This window comes from Mustela nigripes, chromosome 2 (genome assembly GCF_022355385.1).
Source record: "Mustela nigripes isolate SB6536 chromosome 2, MUSNIG.SB6536, whole genome shotgun sequence".
In the NCBI taxonomy this organism is placed as follows: Eukaryota; Metazoa; Chordata; class Mammalia; order Carnivora; family Mustelidae; genus Mustela; species Mustela nigripes.
The window spans coordinates 2,241,309-2,258,612 of record NC_081558.1 but is presented as its reverse complement, the minus strand read 5'-3'; the positions used below and the strand labels follow the sequence as shown (position 1 = coordinate 2,258,612).

The following is a 17,304-nucleotide window of genomic DNA, read 5'->3' as shown; positions in this document are numbered from 1 at the left end:
TGCGGCTGGGGCGGGCCTTTGCACAGCCTGCTGACCCCGTCCTGGGTGGAAAGCGTTCCCCCAAGGCCATCTCCGCTGGAACATCAGTGCGTGACCTGACCAGGAAGGAGGGTCTGCAGGTGTGGTGAGTGGAGAGGACGCGGTGCCGCCCGCAGGTGGGCCCGACACCATGCGGGGGTCCCTACCAGTGAGACAGAGAGAGGCTGCCTCGCAGAGCGTGGAGGCGGAGGCGGGAGCCGAGTGCGCCGAGAAGCCCCACGGCCTCGGAAGGAAGCAGGCCTGCCCGCTCCCTGACCCCCCGACTTCTGGCCTCCCACACCGGGAACAGCACCGCCTGTGGCCCGGCGCGGTCAGGGGACGACTAGCTGGTCTGCACCCCCACCTGGCAGCAGGGGGGGGGAGGGGGTAGGAACTGCCAGACCCTGAATGCCAGCCCCGGGCAGGACACGCGAGGCTCATCGTTCGCTATGGCTTTATTTTCTGATCGTCCAAGTGCGTCCCACACCCAGCCGGAGCCGAAGGACACCCACTCGCCAGCAGCCCGCACGGGGGGCGACGAGCCTACACCAGTCCTCGCGTCCTGCCCCCCAGAGGTGGCCGGGCTGGCTGGGCACTCAGTAAACAGTCTGGGGGAAGACAGGCCACCCAGCAGGGCAGAGAAAGCGACACAGGCAGGAAAGGCTGTGGCTCCCGTGCCGGCCGCTCCCCTGGCCTGGGGGGTCTGGGGGGTCTGGGGGGCCTGGACGCAGCCCTACCAGGGAGGACGGGGCTTGCCGAAGGCAGGAGGCTCAGGATGGAGGCGGAGACGCGGCCCCCAGGAGCCTGTCCCCCGCAGTGAGCTGGCTTCTGAGGGCTGGCTGGGGACGCACGGGGGAACCTAGTCCGCTGCTCCTCCATAGCCTCCGAGAAGGCCTCCCTGGAGGCTCAGGCAGGGGCCCAACCCCCTTCTCCCTCACCCTGAACCCCCCGGCACAGAACACCTAATTGATTATATTGCTAATGAATCCGTTCGCCTGGGTCTCCCTGAGATCAGTCTCAGCAGCGCTCGACGGCCCCTCCGCACCCCTTCCCTTCCAAGGAGCCTGACTTGTGGGGTTCACGCCTGGACCTTCCTCCCCAGGTCCCAGGCCCCGGGAAGGGCAGCCCTGTGGGGCCCGCAGCTGCACCTTCTCCGGCACAGGCTCTCCCTTGACCCCAAGCCTGGACACCCTCCTGGGGGCCCAGAACACACCCTCCTTTCTGTGAATGAGGCGGCGGAGGCCCAGCGAGCCCGAGGTAAGGGGCAGAGGGGGAGGGGCCTTCTCTCTCCTCCAGGGCCGCCTCCTGCCCCAGGGGCTCCAAAGGTACCCAGGTTCCTGGGGGACAGGCCCCAGCTCCCCGGGGCCCTGCGGGGCGGGGGCAGCAGGCGGCGAGAAGCACACAAGAAGGCGAACGGCGCGGGAGCCGGACCGGGAGGCCGCGGGGCTTCAGGGCACCAGCGTCCACTGGGGCTCAAGGGAGCCACGTTCCAAGGCCACACCTTGAGGCGGCTGCCCCCGGCCCGGGCCAGTGTGGCGGAACGCGATGCTTCCGAGGGACGGGCCGGAACCTGGGGGTCCTTCTTCAGACAGGACGAGCACCCGCGTCACCAGAGCAGGGGACGGGGCGGGGGGGGGCGGGGGGGCCTGCGAAGGCGGCCCCCTGCCCCGCAGCCTGCGGTTCCCGCTCAGCATCACGGCCACGAGGAGGGACGTGGAGGACGTGTGGGGGCATCTCCTCGGCCATCCCGCGGCCAGCGAGCCCTGATCGGGGGCAGCGGGGCCGGGAGCTCATCTGCATACTTGCCCCCAAGTCCAAGGCCGGGGCCCGGGCCCTCCAACAAAAGCTCCTCTGAGGGAGTTCGAGGACAAAAAAGAGAAAGAACCCCCAGGTCCTCAAGAGCAACACAGAAAAGCTCTGTAATTCAGGGCCTCGGCCGCGGAGCCCGGGGTGCAGCCCTGCCCTCCTGCCGGCCGGGAGCGGGGAGGGGCGGCAGGCAGGGGCTCGGCGCCGGCGAGGGGCCACGTCACTGCGTCTTGGCCTTCACGAGCAGTCTCTGAACTGTTTTGTACAGGAGGTCGAAGTGCTGGGGGCAGCGGGGAGGCTCCTGTGAGGCCGGGGCCCCGCCACCGCGAGGAAGGCCCCAGTGCCACCGGGGGGTCGTCTGCTTCTAGGCAGGGTTAGGGCCGAGGACTTGCCTGGCCTGGTTGACCCCCGCAGGGGCCCCGCCTCCCACCTGAGCCTCTACTCAGCAGTGCTCACCTGGACCGCCGTGTAGGCCATCCCGAGGTAGGCGCCGATGCAGACAGCCAGGAGCAGGTCAAAGATGGCGGGCTTGACCCTGGGGGAAGCGGGGCACCAGAGAGTCAGGGGAGGGTCTGCTGCTGGACCACGCGCCCTGGGCCGTGACCGGGGGCACCACTCACCGGTAGGCGTTCATCACCTGCTTCAGCTGGTCATAGAAGACGAACTCGGGGTCCCTGTGGAGACAGCGTGCTCACCCGGCTGCGCCGCGGCCCGCCGCAGCCCCCAGATGTCCCACCAGCTCAGGAGTGGGAGGCCGCGCGTGTGCCCATCTGTGCGCACGCACGAGGCTATGCGGACCCTCCTGGGGCAAGGACTGGCCTCTACTCCCTGTTGTTTTTTTTGGGTGTCAAATGGTACTCGTTAAAAATGGAAGAGGGGTCGCTGGGGTGGCTCAGTCAGTTGGGTGTCTGACTCTTGGTTTCTGCTCAGGTCACGATCTCAGGGTTGCGAGATCGACCCCTCCATCGGGCTTTGTGCTCAGTGTGGCGTCTGCTTGAGATTCTCTCTCCCTCTGCCTTGCCCCTCCCCCACCGTGTGCATGTATACTCTCCTCTCGAGACAAATAAAATCTTTTAAAAAAAGGACTAGTGTCATTGTGTGAGTCTAGTGGTCCACAGAACGTTACTACCGAGGGGAGATGGTCGGCGTCTGGGTATTGAGAGACCCTGGCTCCACAGCTGGGGGTCCACTCTGAACCTCAGTTTCTTCTTCTGTCCGAGAGTCCGGACTCCCAGGCACACCACGAGTAGGGAGAAGGCAGAGGGCCAACGAGGTGCCCCAAGCAGTGTGGGCTATCTCCCACCTGTGCACACCTGCAGGTTCCTGCCCTACCACGAGGCCCTGCGGCGCTGGCTCGGCCCGTGGTGGGAGGGGCATAGGCCAGATGGGGGACCCGGGCACAGAAGGACCAGAGAGCGGGTGGTTTAGGGCTGCCCGATGAAATGCAGGACGTTGGTTATGTGCGGATTTCAGATGAAAGACAACTGGCTCCTGGCATAAGTATATCCCAAATGCTACATGAGATATACTTACACTAAGAACACACTCATTTCCGTGGAACTCCCGTTTAACTGGATCCCTGTACTTCCCATTTTACTCTTCGTCCTCTGCTTTCACCAGCTCGACCTTGCCCCTTGGGGGGCCGGCTGCGCAGCCACAGGGTGCTGGCCAGGGCAGCGGCGGACTCACCGCTTGTCGGCCTTGATGTGGTGTGGCTTGACCTCCTTCAGGTAGCGGCTCAGGTAGTGCTCGAGCGTGCTGAGGAATGTGCCATCCTTGTCCACGAGCTGCGCGGCCCGCGGCTGGTTGGTGAGCCAGTCCATCACCGAGTCCAGCTGCTCCTGCTGGATCTGCTGCGGGGGGGGGGCCGAGGTCATGGGCACCACCCCCCGCTACCCCTGCCGCCCCGCCCCGCCCGGCCCCGCCGTTACCATCTGCTCCGTGAAGACCGGCATGTCTGGGGGGGTCCCCTGTGGAGAGAGAAGGGGCGGCCCTGAGTCCGACCCACGGGCTGGGGGGCGCCGGAGCCGGGGGGCGCGGGGTCGCCTCACCTTCTCCGTCAGGTTGTAGATGACGCGGGTCAGGGCCTCCGCGATGAGCCTGGTGTTGCGGGTCAGCGTCTTGGAGTCGACCCGGGACCTTAGCACAGGGGTGGGAAAAACGCGCGTGGGCATCTGGAACCCGCGGCCGCCAAGCTCACTGGCAGAGCACAGCCGTGTCTCCAACGACAACAGGAGACGGGCCGCGGCCTGCTCGGGGGGCGCCCGCCACGCGTCTGCCGGAAGGACCGCGGCCCTGGGCCTGCTTCCTCGCTGCGGATGTGGGGGTGGCTGGGGGACCTCCGTCCGCTGTGGTCGCAGGCAGGGCTGAGGTGATGCCAAGGGGGCGAACGGCACTACCCACGGTCAACCCGACCCAGAACCCAGGAACGGGGCCTGATTTGGAAGCCAGGCGTCTGCGGACGTGGTGAGTGCCGGAGCACAGCTCCACATGGAACAGCAGATGTCCTCATGCGAAAGGTGGAGACCATCTGTGACCGCGGGAGCAAAGACTGGGGGACCACAGGCCAGGGGACACCCAGTATAGCTGGCGACACGCAGACCTGGAAAAGGGGCTTGGGTGCAGAACAGAGCCGGCCACTGGTTGCTGCCGGGAGCATGTGAGGGGGGCTGGGCCGCCGGGGGGAGCCGGGGGAGCGCTCTCCTCGGTTCTCACTCCCTCCACCCTGGAGCCCCCTTCTCCGGCCCATGCCCCTCAGCTCCAGCATCACCTCCTCCAGGAAGCCGCCCTGATGCCCCAGGAACGGTCCACAGCCCTGCCCACAGCTGCTCTCTCTCTGGGCCTCGCCTGGAGCCAGGCAGCACCTCCTCCAGGCCCAGCTGCTCACCCCGTAGCAGACAGATGCAAGCAGCTGGGCCAGGCCCAAGGGGGGCCAGAGAGTGCACATGGCCAGACCGGCCCAGACCCAGCCCCACGGCCACCATAAACCCTGGCCCTGCGGAGCGCTGACACACCACTGGGAGACACGGACGGGAAATGAAATCCTCCACTGGCAGAAGCCAGAGGAGCCCGGCATCTTGACGAGAGCTAACCCGAGGAAGGAGAGGTGGGGAGGGCTCCGAGTAGGTGTGAGGAGACAGGGCACCTCTCTAGGCCTCCGCGTGGCCATGCGAAGGCCCAGGGGCAGGAGCCACGGGCTCTGAGCCACAGGGCAGACCGCAGTGCTCGGCATCTGAGGGTCACAGGTGGGGTCTGGATATCATGTGTGGGGGCCAGAAGACCCCAAACCTCTCCCACGTGCCCGTCCCTAGTAAGGGGGGGCTCAGTCACCCGACGCCAGCTCCCCCGTCACTGGGCTCAGGCCCGCCGCCCTCCCCACCACCCACGTTCCACGCCGCGGCCCCGCAGAGACCCCCCGTGGTGGCAGACAGAGGGGAGGCCCTGGGGCCGCGCTCACCTCACGTCCATGATGCTGCTGCGCTGGCCGTCGCGGTGGCTCTCCAGGTGGGACAGGGTGAAGGCGGGCAGCCGGCGGATGGCGAAGCGCTCGTGCTCCCAGGCCAGGATATCCTCCGCCAGGTTGATCTTCTTGTGCACCATGGAGAACCGGACCTCTGGGAACTGGTGGGCAGCCACCTGCGTGCGGGGGCGGTCAGGCTGGCGCTCGGCCCCGCGGTCCCGCCCCGGCTCGGCTCTCGGATGCTCACGGGGCCCTGATAGCCAGGAGCGTCCGAGCCCTGGACCCCACCGCGGCCCCGGGCCAAGCTGCGGAGGGAAGGCACCTACCGCCTCCAGCTCGCGCAGGAAGGCGTGCTGCAGCGTCCCCTCCCGCGGCGGCTTGGACACGTGCAGGTGCAGCCGGTCTCCGCGGCCCACGGTGTCCAGGCACAGCACGAAGGCCACGTTGTCCTGGAGCAGACTGGAGTCTGCAGGGCGGCAGCGATGGTCGGGACGGGCGGGGAGCAAGGACCCCGACACCCCTTCCCCCCCAGCTCCCCCAGGGCCGCTCACCTGTGTGGTCCAGGTTGTCCTCCAGCCACCGCTTCGTGCCCTGGTAGTTGAACTTGCCCCCTCCAGAAGCAAAGAAGAGAAGGTTGTACCTGGCGTGGGGGCAGCAGGGGGTCGGCGGTGAAGGAGAGGGACCAGGACCCCGGCGAGCAGGCGGTCCCCCTGCCGGTACTGAATCCCGACCATCCCCTAGAGCAGGGTCTCCCCGTCCCAGCATGGTGGGGCCGCACCCCTGCCCCCCACTCCCTCGGAGCCAGGAGCACCCCCAGGGTGGCAACCACAGATGCCCCCAGACAGGACCCTGTGGGCCTGCAGGACAGGATCTGGGCAGGGCTCAGCTCCAGGCCCATGGGGGAGGTCCTGGGAGCAGACCGGACCCTGTTACTCCGGGGTGCCTGACCCCGACAGGCAGCAGCCCGCCCCCCTGGGGTCAGCAGCCCCTCCCACCGTCCGTACGCCGCATGCGTGCGCTTGTAGGTGTAGAGCCTGGAGAAGAGGCGGGCGAGCTCCAGCAGCACAGAGATGCCACTCCCATTCGAGTCCGCACCATGTGACAGCCACTGTGGGAGACAGGCCAGTGATGAGCCCCAGGTCTCGCCCGGCACCTCATGGTCCCCATCGCAGCAGCCAGAGCGGGCCTGGACAGCCCCGCCTAGCCACCAGACGGCTCCCGGCACCCCGTGTCTGCAGGGCTGAGCCCCCAGGGCCCAGGCCCTTCCAGCTCTCCTGCTCGCTCCCCAGCACTCTGCCCCGGGGCCCTGGAGCCCAGGGGGGCTGCCTCTGTCTGGAGTCAGCACCTGCCCCAGGAGCGCAGCACTCCCATATCACCGCGAGGGGTTCGGAGCGGGTTCCCTCCACTGGGACAGACCCCGACCCATCCAGCTCCTACGATCCAAACGTGCCCAACCACGTGGTAAGGGGACTTTGGAACCCTCCCAAGGTCAGGGTCCACACGCCAACATATCACACATCGATGTATTAAAATTCAGGGTCGTGCACGGGGGGGTCCAGACAGGAGGCCACGCATGACATGCCCTGACCAGGCTCCTCCAGGGACGGGAAGGGGACCGTAGATACAGTGTGACTTCTGATGGGGACAGGGCTTCGTGCAGGGGAGACGGAACCTTCGGGAAGTCAGTGACCATGGTTACACAAATCTGAGCGTCCCACTAAACTACGCGGTTTAAAGGAACAATTTAGATGTTACAGGGCGCCTGGGTGGCTCGGTGGGTTAAGCCTCTGCCTTCAGCTCAGGTCATGATCTCCGGGTCCTGGGATCAAGCCCCGCATCGGGCTCTCTGCTCAGCGGGGAGCCTACTTCCCCCCCTCTCTCTCTCTGCCTGCCTGTCTGCCTGCTTGTGATCTCTGTCTGTCAAATAAATAAATAAAATCTTTAAAAAAAAAAAAAAACCTCTGTGGTAGGAGGTAGAGACTGGGACGAATCATCTCGAAGGGCTGCGGGTCGGGCGGATAGGAGAGGAGGACCAGGCTGAGCCTTCTGCGTGGACCGCTGAGGCCCTGGCCTCCCAGGCGGGGTAGCGCTTGGGACAGCCGCACTGTGGGTCCCCTGGTCAGGACCTCAGGCCGCTATTGGCCTGAGGGTGGTTTTCCTTCCGAAACAAGACCTCCCTGAGGAAGAGCTCTGGTGTGAGCCCTGACCTCGCCGTGGCAGGGCTCGGAGAGCATGGCCCGGAGGAGGCGGGTTCGCGAGGCTGGCCCTCCGCGGCGTCTGGACTGGACTGCGGGCTCCGGCCAGCCTCGCTGCCAGGGGGCTTGGGTCCCTGGACCGTCTGTGCAGACACGAGGTTCGGGCTGAGCACCTGCCCCTTCCCCACGTCGGGCTGACAGGCCGCGAGACCGACCCTGCAGAGAGCCCGGCGCTGGGACTCTGCCAGCCCCTAGAGACCATAACCACACACGCACGGCGCTGTCTCGTTTGGGGGGAGCTAAGCGTGTCTGGTGGGACACCCCGGGAGAGCTCTGGGAGCTCCGGCCTGTGTCCCCGCCCGCTCCCCCCACACCCAAGGTGAGCTCATTTTGCTTCCTGTCCTCTGTCCGTACAAACAAGGGCCATGGGGACGACCATCTGCTGGGCCCTGGGGTCCTCCCGGTACATCCCCGCACCTGGGCCTGGGGACGGACAGGGACACCTGGCCTCGATCCGCGGCCCGGCCTCCTATCTGCCGTGGGACTCTGGCCACGGGAGCTGCCTCAGATTAGCCTGTTTCTGCTTCAGGAGAACACCCGGCCCCAGGGCCCTCCGAGGGTCGGCCAGAGCAGCACGGGGAGGGCGAGCGCACGCATACGTACAGGGGCCACTCCGAAGGCATCGTAGTGGGCCACGATGACGATGGTCGGAAGGTCTTCTCCGCCCAGCCCAGTCAGCCGCCCCTGTGGAGACACAGTCTGTGAAGGGGCTGCCGGCCGGGGCCCCGGAGGCCAGAAGCAGCCCGGGCCACGCTCACAGGTAGGGCAGTGCTCCCGACTTTGCGGACTGTCATGGACGATACGTGAACGAATGGCTGTGCCCACGTGTCCATAAAACTTTATTTGCAGAAATGGTCTAGAGGGCCATGGCCTGCTGCCCCACCCGGAGCCCAGCCCATCCTTCAGGACGGAGCCCCAGGCCCCCGAGGGTGCTGGCAGGAGAGCTCTGCAGGTGAGGCCAGCTGCCAGGACAGGACGTGGCCACAGTCCAGGTCCCGGTGCCCATGGCCCAGCTGGAGTCTCTTCACATAGGGACTGACCCTCGCTAAAGTCACGTGTGGGACAAGCGAAAACGACCCCCCATCAGCAATGCCTCGGCCTCCACGCCTCCCCCCGTCTGAGAGCTACTCGCGGGGCACAGAGAGGGGGTCCCACAGCACGGCCCAGGGGTCTGTGCCAGCGCACAGCTGAGGCCATCTTCCTGCCTCCCATCGGAGGGCGAGCTCTGCGAAGGCCTTGGCCGTGTAGGAGGGAAGGTGCGAGCCTCCCCGCTGCCGCCGGAGACCCGGGGCCACATGCTGGCTGCGGATCCTAGCGCGAGACTGTGGACGCGCGAGACCGGGGCCACACCTCTGCCTCTAGGGGCTCGGGGCCCCTTTCCCAACAGATGGGCCGAGGCCAGGGCTGGCCGGGTGGCCAGACGTGGCCCGATGTGGCGCAGAGGAGCAGGGGCCAGCCCAGCACCCCCACCCGCGCGCCAACAGCAGGGACCCAGAGGCCAGGGCGGTGCAGGGCTTTCCAGAAGTAAACGCCAAGGCAGCCAGGCTGGCAGCTGGCGCAGACCCTCTCGTGGCGAGCAGGGTCCCCTGGAGCCAGGCCGGCTCCAGCTGCTACTGACTCCAGCCGACCAGGCCAGCTGTGGCTTGGCCCGCCCCGACCTTCGGGAGCCTGACTACGAGGCCTCTGGTCCCTGGGGCCTTCCCTGCCCAGACCACCACAGTCCCGCACACAGCGGGAAGAGAAGGATTCCTCCTAGGTTCACTGACGGCATAGACGCTGCGGTGGCCTCCCCACATCCTGGATGGGCCCGACCAGCTGCACCGACCCGCCCGCCCTCCTCTGCACCCGGTCTTTGCAGGGCAGCCCAGGAAACCCTGGGCCGGGCACGGTCCTCGCTGCCATAGGCCTGCAACCTGGACGTCCCCGAGGGCCCTGCACATGCCAGATGGGGCCACTAGGGGACGGGGCTGCTAGCGGATGGCACCTACTGTCCCACCAGAGCCCTTCTCCACTGTGTCTAAGTGCCCGTTTGCTGCCCTCAGACCTCCGCACCTGCCAGTGAGGCCTTCACGGAAGGAGGGGCACCTTGTCCGCTGCCGCCGCTGGCACACGGGGCAGCTCAGAAGGTGCTCACGGAGAGGCGGACTCAGTCCTGGACAGGGAGGCCGTGAGGCCTGGGTCTGCCCAAGTCCCACCTGCGCCGACACTAGGTGGGAGCAGAGCAGCCAGCACCATCAGGCGTGAGCCACCGGGCCGGGGTCCTGCACACTCCCTGACGCGGGCTCGCGGAGGGTCCCTGTGCTCCAGAACCCTGGTTAGGCTCCAAGGACACGACAGAGACCGCGATGTGCGGTCTTAGCGCCTCTGGCACTCGGGCTGACGGGAAAGAAACAGTCGACATGCGGCTTCCCAACGCGTCAGGTGGGACCATCACTTGAGAAAGTGAAGCCACAGCAGGTCCAGCGCAGGGCTCCGGCCCCAGGCGTGTACAAAGGCCTTGCCTGGAGGGCTCCCACAGGGCAGGCCGCCCCCGCTCCAGACTCGGGCACACGGGCACGAGCAGGCTGGCGGGCCGCCACCGAGTACTCGTCCCTCGCCCCTAGCCCTGCGCCTCCATGGCCGGGGAGACCCTCTCACCAATGTGCGGACATGACAGACGCGAGGACAGCTCGGAGCAGACACTGCCCACCCCACAGTGTTCCGCTCCTTGCCCTCCCCCGCCCAGGGCGCACCCCACCGCCGGCCTGCTGTCCGCCCCCCTCCCCAGGTGCCTGGGGGACAGAGAGCGGCAGAGTCGGGGACACCTGTGCCCTCGACACTTGTTACACCACCACCGGGCGTGAGGACAGGCTCGACTCCTTCACGTCTGGCTTGGGGCTTGAACCCGCTACTTCCCCACCCAGAGCTCTGAACAACAGGGGGTGTGCGGCCCCAGAAAGTTCCTAGGAATGCAACACTGGGGACGCTGTAACATGACGAGAAGGGGCAGCCCCCGTGCGAGAGAGACCTCTCTGCAAGGCACGGCCCACCGGCGCAAAGGCCCCTGAGGCAGGACGAGGAGGCCTGATGTGCGGCGGGGCTGGTGGGAGACCGGGCCAATATCCCGATCAGAGGCTCCCCCCGGGGGGAGGCATGGGGGTCGACTCAGGGAGCCCGGTGCCCCCTCCCCAGGTCTCCGTGTGGCAGGCAGGGCCGGCACTCACCTCCACACTGGTGATGAGCCAGTCGCTCACAGCCTTGCTCTGCACCCCGCTAGTGACCATCTGGAAGCCGTTGGCCGTGGCGGTGTGGAGCAGCACTGAGGACAGGTGGGGGAGGTCAGCCCGCGCTGGGGCTTCCGGGGCCCGAGCCGGCCTCCCCGCGGCCCCCGCGGCCCCCACGCCTCAGACGGTAGGGGTCCGGTCTAAGCCCCGCTGTATGCAGAACCGACCCCGTGACCTGGGGCACAACTTGAGACTGTGCCCGGGGAAGGGCCCGGCATCGGGCCCCAGAGCTGCTGAGCCCACCGCGCAGCCCCAGGCTGGCCGGCAGGGGGGACTCCGAGCGCCTCCCTCCTGTGCCGCCCGCCGCTCTGGGGCGTTTCTTCGACTGCTTCTGCTAGCGCATTCCCCACAGCCACCCGCCCCTGCGCCAAGCTCCTGGACGTCCCCGGTCCCCGGAGCAGAAGAAACCTGTGTCCTCCTCTCCCCGAGGACACGGCTGTCCCGACGGGCTCCAGCATGACGGGGACGCCCTGTCCTCAGCAGGTAGAACAAACAAAACCCACCGGACGCCCACAGGTTCGACAAGCCAGAGGCCGGCGGGGACAGCCCTCCCTTCAAAGGAGCATTTCTCAAGCTGCTGTTCGCATGGAATCAGCAGCGGTGGGGGACTGGGGGCCGGAAACTGCACAGCCTCGGCTGCAGCCCTGAGACAGGGGCGTGGTGGACCAGGGTCGGGCCCGCTGACCCGCATGGCTGGGCACCGCGCCACGTGCTCGCCGGGAGAGGGGACCCCAGAAGCAGCCTGGCGTGGCCACAGCCCGCCCGCTCCTGCAGCCCAGGCCTACCTTCGGCGGCGGAGGCAGAGCCCTGGGCGGCGGACGCGGCCTGCGTCTGCTCGTAGATGGACAGCAAGGCCTCGTCCTCCACAGCGAAGTAGACGGGAACCACGGTCTCCATGGCCAGCATCTCCGGCTCGGTCTCCATGAATTGCTGTGGAAGAGATACCCGTTTAGGGGGCTCCGAGGCTGGGCAAGAGGCTGCCCAGGGGCCTGTCCCCAGGGTGCGGGCACACCTCCTCCGCAGTTGGCCAACAGGGCCAGGATTGTGCTGGAAAACAGGACAGGAGGGACGGGTGAGGCGGCACGCCCACCGCCACGGGCGGGACCCATCAGGGAACAAGCAGGTCGGGAGATCGGGCGAGGGCCCAGCCAGGTCGGGGTCAGATCTGGTGTCCCCATGGGCTGCTCCCAGCCCCACCGCCTGTCACACCTGTCGCTGTGGGCAGATGACAGACGCCGGCACCCTGGTCTGATGGCATGGACCCCCACCAGCGATGGGCACACGGTGCCCGGCACCGAACAGGACATCGGTGAGCATGAAGGCCCCTCCACCACCCGCCACCTGCTCGTCGGCCACAGCGTCTTCATCCGAGCTGACTCTCGGGTCCTGTTAGGATACCCTCTGCCCCGGGCACTGTGGCCATCGGGCAGGTCACTCTGTGGGGTGTCCTGGGTGCTGGGGGAACTGAGCAGCGCCCCCAGCCCCACCCACAGGATGCCAGGAGCTCCCCAACCCCTGTGTGCACAGATGGGCCCAGACACGGCCGGTGACCCTCGGGGACAGGATCCGTCTGGACAGGAGGGGGTGATGACCAGAACGAGCCGGCCCCATGCCGCCTCCTGAAGGGCAGAGGAGGTGCAGGGCCGCGCCCAGGGCCTCCACCCACCCCCAGCCCAGCGCCCTTCCTCCAGCCGCAGGCGGGGTGGACACTCACCCGGATGACATCCTGCGGCACGGCGGCCATGGCACGCGGCAGGATGATGACCACGGCGCCCGCCGACTGCCGCAGGGCCTTCTGATACCGCCCATAGGAGAAGTCCAGCAGCCGCATGAGCACGCAGCGGCGGCTCAGCACATCCGCGTCGATGGTGCGGGCCTCCGTGTTGAGCACCGCGTTCCGCGTGCCTGCGGGAGGGCAGGTAGGGCCTCCCTCAGTGGGGCACCGGGACCCCTAGCCGAAGACCACCACGGCCACCACGGCCAGCCCCTCACTGCCTAGCGGTGCAGGGTCCACTTCAACCCCGGTGAGTCGCGACTCCCTCCCCGGGCACTGTGGGGGTCCGGGCAGCATCCCCCACGTGCTTGGTCCCGCCGGCAGCTCTCCCCGGCGCGACTACCACAGATGTCCCCAGACGTCACCCAGGGTCCCCTGGGATAGTATCACCCTGGGCGGGAGCCCCTGCTCCACATTCCCACGGCTGAAGAAAGCTCCAGAAAATCAGGAACAGAGCTCCAGCCCGAGTTCCTGGGGAACCGGACCCCGCCCCCACCTGAAGAGAAGTGGGGACTCAGAACCAGGGCGGTGCAGACTTCCTGAAGGCCAGCGGGGACCTCCCCCCGACACAGGGCACCCCAGCGCGGACGTCAGACGCGCGACAGAGGAGCCGCGCCATCGATCGGCACGTGGCTGACCCTCAGGGCCATCTGTCACCGGTCGCTGCCGGGAAAGGGGGCCCAGCCAGCTCCCAGGGTCCCGGCGCTCAGCTGCCAGAAATCCCAGCTCTGACATCCGGTCACCCAAATGGAAAAGGTAAGCCACGACTCCAAATGCATCAAAAGCTGCAGGCCGACCCGGGACGCACAAAACAAGCGAACCACGAGGCCCGTGGGCGGCCCCCGCCCCGCCCCCTGCCATGGGGTCTGCAGTTTGGGATGCGGACAAGCCCTCAAAAGAAAGACGCAGAGAAGCGGTCCCGCTCCCTGAGAGGAGCTCGGGCCGGCGGTCCTGGAGGTCAAGGCTGTAGGGGGAGGCATCGCCCATCCACACAGATGAGGACCTACACAAGGTCACCAGGGGCCCCCTCAGGTCCCCGCCTCTGCTTTCCAGGAAGGTGCCAGGCAGGCGGGAGGGTGGTGTGGGGCTGGGCAGGGGCAGGGGCAGGCCATTTCAGGAGCGGGGGAGCAAGGGTGGGCCACGGGTCCCAGGGCTGGAGGGGGTGGTCCCCGCCTCTCCCCTCCCAGCCCTCCAGAGGCCTCTTCTCTGAGGCTGTGGCCGTGAGAGCCCCGGAGGGCTGAGCAGGGAGAGCGCGCGGCAGACCTTCAGGCCCTCCTTGAAGCTCCTGGAATGCCCGGAAGCCAGCTCCCCGGGCCCCACCTGTCCCGCCACTCCCAGAGGCGCTCCCGATCAGCGGGGGGGGGGGGGGGGGGGGAGACACGATGGACAGAGAGGGCCACCCGCAGGGCCTACTGTGTGCGTCCTCCGCCAGGTGCCCCTGCAGGGCCGGAGTGCCGCCTCTGCTGTCCAGAGGGAGGAAGCCAGGGAGAGGCAAGGGGTGGGGGCAAAGCTGGGTGGACGTGGGTCCCTCAGGGCCGAGACCCTCTCGTGCTGCTGGGAAGCTGCAGCCCGCGCCCCGTCCGGACAGGAAGAGGCAGGCTGGGCAGACGCCACAGGGCAGGGCACCAGGCACCCAGACAGAAGTCCCCCTTCTCTCCACAGGACCAGACCTGAGCAGGGGTGGCGCGCTGCTCCGCCGAGGACCACCTTGCTCTCACCCCACACGGGCTTGGTCTCAACGGCCTGAGACGCAGGCCAGCCAGTGGGAGAGGCCACGTGCCAGCAAAGCTTTATTCACAACAACGGGGGGACGAGGCGGACGCAGGTGCTGGGGGGCCCTGCGTTAGCCCAGGGGATCCGGTGAGAGCACGAGGAGCTGCCGCTCTGTGCAGGCCGGGCCCCCGGGAGGGCCAGAGTCTGCCGGGCGGAGGCGGGAGCGCTGAGGTCACGCCCCACGGCTTTGCACCTGCGGATTACCCTCGGCCCCGCTCACCCCGCGGCACAGAGCACACCCTCTCCTTCCCAGCAGCCAGTCGGCCTGCATTTCTCAAGAGGAGTGAACAGGAAGTTAGGAAAGAAGAGAGACCCAGAGCAGGGGTTACACCAGGGGGTGGGGAGCCTGCAGGCACTGAGAAGGGAGCCCGCAATCACGATGACCCAGCAGAGTTGCTCTCGGGGACAACGCCGTCCGGGAGAGGCCAGGGCTCCCCTGAGCCCCACTAGGGGCCCCGCCTCCAACCACCCACCTCCCCCATGGGCAACGGCACCCCCTCGGCTTCTCCCCAGGTGAACGTGCCTGCTGTGCCTGGCCGGGGGCCGGGAGGTGTGAGCTGCACGTGGAGAGCCGGGCCATCGGCAGCCCTTGGCTGGGGCAGGTGGGCCTCCGCCCCCAGGCCCTGTGCGCGCCCCCAGAGCCCAAGGTCTTCACAGACGCAGCGCGTGAGACAGGCTGCCCCGGGGCTTCTCGCTCGGAGCAAGGGACCGGGGCGCGCAGGCGAACATGTCAAGTCACAGAAAGGAATGGGAGGGCACCCCAGGGTTGGGGACAATGGACCCAGGGAAGGGAGGGCAAGGAAGAGAAAGCAGTACGGAAACCAGCTCGGATCCCGAGAAATGGGTTATCTCGAGTCCTGGGACCTGGGCCTTGGGGAGGGAGATTCCTCCGGGAAACCCACAAAGGTCTAGACCAGGACGGCAGCCACTGGCCACACCGGGCGACTTCAGCTCGTCGCAGCCACCCAGCACTCGAAACTTCAGCTCCCGCATTAGCACACATCCACCACCCCAGAAAGTTCCACCAGACGCCGCTGGTAAAGACCCTCACCCAGGAGAACGGGAAACACCCCGTGAAAACGGGCCCACGACATCGGGGGCTCCTGGTCCTCCCTCCCACCCCTCCAGAGCCTGCATCCTCAGGTTCCAGGGCATCACTCACCCATGGTCGGCCCCGTGGCGCTGTGGGCACGCAGGGCCCGGTGGGTCAATGTGGGGGGCATCCTGGGTGCTGTGGCATCCCCGGCTCCCACCCACTCAACGCCAGGACCCACCCCCCAACTTGTGACAACCACGAAGTCGTCACCCGATGACCGACCACAGGGTTGACAACCACTGCTCTCAACAGCCATGGCCTTTGGGGTGAGGAGGGACGTGAGGGGAGGTCCGGACCTGCCTCCAGGCACGGGGGCTCCCCAAGGACTTGGTTGGGGGTCCACAGGGCTCAGGCTGAGCGTGAGATGTTCTAACAGGAGGGCGCCGTCCGAGAGCAGATGGGCTCGGAGCGGACACCGGGGACCGGGGAGGGGACTCCCTTCTCGCAGGGACCTGAGGCCGCAAGCTGGAAAAGCCGGAGGCCGGCAGGTCCGCCAACACCAGATACAGCTACGGGCGTTCAGAATCCAGGCGCAAGGGCTGGGATCAGGACCTGGACGGCAGATGGGACTGGAGGGGACATTCGTGCTGGATCCAGGCCCGGGGGTGGGGGGGGGGGGGGGGGGGAGGGGACAGAAGGGCCAGAGGGGATCCAGGACTCCCGGGGAGAGGGAGCACGCGGGGACCCGAGGCCGAGACCAGGGGGTGGGTGTGCACCGAAGGAAAGGTCCACACGCAGGGTCCCAGGACCCCCAAGAGCCCACAGGCACGGGGACTAAAATGGGCCACGGGTGCCTGGCTCGTGAGCTGGGCCCGGAGGGCAGGGAGCCTGGAAAGGTGGGCCTCGGCGGGAGCCAGGCCCGGTGAGCGATCAGAGCTCTGAGCCCCCGGCCGCGCAACACCCGCACTGAACAGACCGGCCCCGGGTGCCCCCGGGGGCCGAGGACGGTCAGGGCTGGCGGGACCTGCCCACCGGCTGCCTCCGCCTGGCAGGAACTAAGCGAGGAGGCTGGCCTCCAGCCGGGCTCGCCGAGGGGGAGCTCGGGGCTCGGGGGCACGACCCGGCGAGGACGGACGCCGGTGGCGCGCGGGAAGGGGGCCTGGGCAGCGCGCCTCCGGCCCGGCTGCGCATCGGACAGAGGGGACGAGGCCCAGAGCAGAGCGGGAGCGTGGCCGGGGGGTCGGAGCGCGGGGATCCGGGGCGCGCCGCCCTGTCCGGCGCGGGGGCCGCGGGGCAGCGCCGGGGGCGCCGAGAGCCGGGCGCGTGGCGGGGCGCGGGCACGCAGGTGAGTCGGCGGGGCTCGGCGGGGCTGCAGCCGGGCCGGCGGGCGCGGCGCGTCCCGGGGCCCGCGGGGGCCGGCCGCACGCACCGTAGGGCTGGCCCTGCAGGTCGTACTGCTGCATGCGGTAGACGGTGAACTCGTGCGCCGCGTCGGCCGCGGGCAGCGGCGGCGCCACGAGCAGCAGCACGGCGGGCAGGAAGACGATGAAGCCGAGCGGCAGGCACGACGCCTTCAGCATGTTCTCCAGCACCTCGCCCGCTTCCTCCAGCATCCTGGCCGGCGGCGGGGCCGCGCGGGGCGGCGGCGGGCACGGGACGGCGGCGGCGGCGGCTCCCGCGGACTCACCTCAGCATGGGTAGCCGCCGGGGTCCTGCGGGCGCCGCGCCGGGCAGCCCGCGCCTGCTCCGGGGTCCTGCGGGCACCGCCCCGGGCAGCCCCGCCCGCCGCGCTGCCTCCCGGGAGTCGTAGTCCTCCGGGCGCGCGCGGTGCCTCCTGGGAGTGGTAGGCCCGCGGGGTTCCTTCCCTGTGGAGGACGCTGTGAAGGACCGTATGGCTAAACCTGAGGATGAAGTTTCAC

At 68.1% G+C, this 17,304-nt stretch overlaps 1 protein-coding gene across 4 annotated transcripts; it reads right to left on the bottom strand.

Annotated features, from left to right (window-relative positions):
• Positions 1–455: 455 nt before the first annotated feature.
• NCLN (nicalin) lies at positions 456–17,060 on the bottom strand. Of its 4 annotated transcripts, none has more exons than XM_059388611.1 (15): positions 16,815–17,060; positions 12,517–12,707; positions 11,588–11,732; positions 10,743–10,837; positions 8,143–8,223; positions 6,280–6,392; positions 5,836–5,924; positions 5,611–5,750; positions 5,282–5,460; positions 3,876–3,963; positions 3,756–3,794; positions 3,514–3,677; positions 2,445–2,498; positions 2,281–2,359; positions 456–2,104 (listed from the first exon to the last, which is right to left on the bottom strand). In XM_059388611.1, exons 1-15 carry the CDS (start codon positions 16,996–16,998, stop codon positions 2,045–2,047), a joined length of 1,701 nt encoding a protein of 566 aa, XP_059244594.1. In that variant the 5' UTR covers positions 16,999–17,060; the 3' UTR covers positions 456–2,044. The 4 variants fall into 4 exon arrangements, with proteins under 4 accessions (XP_059244594.1, XP_059244595.1, XP_059244596.1 ...); XM_059388612.1 differs by having other exon boundaries at positions 3,514–3,674; XM_059388613.1 differs by having other exon boundaries at positions 6,289–6,392.
• Between the last annotated feature and the right edge of the window lie 244 nt (positions 17,061–17,304).

Excerpts from the sequence above, each read along its gene's own strand:
- NCLN (XM_059388611.1), bottom strand. The coding sequence starts at position 16,998 with ATGCTGGAGGAAGCGGGCGAGGTGCTGGAGAACATGCTGAAGGCGTCG. Across the intron at positions 12,708-16,814 it reads CCTGCAGGGCCAGCCCTACG|GCACGCGGAACGCGGTGCTC; the intron begins GTGCGTGCGGCC and ends GCCCTCCCGCAG. Across the intron at positions 2,105-2,280 it reads TGGCCTACACGGCGGTCCAG|CACTTCGACCTCCTGTACAA; the intron begins GTGAGCACTGCT and ends CGCTGCCCCCAG.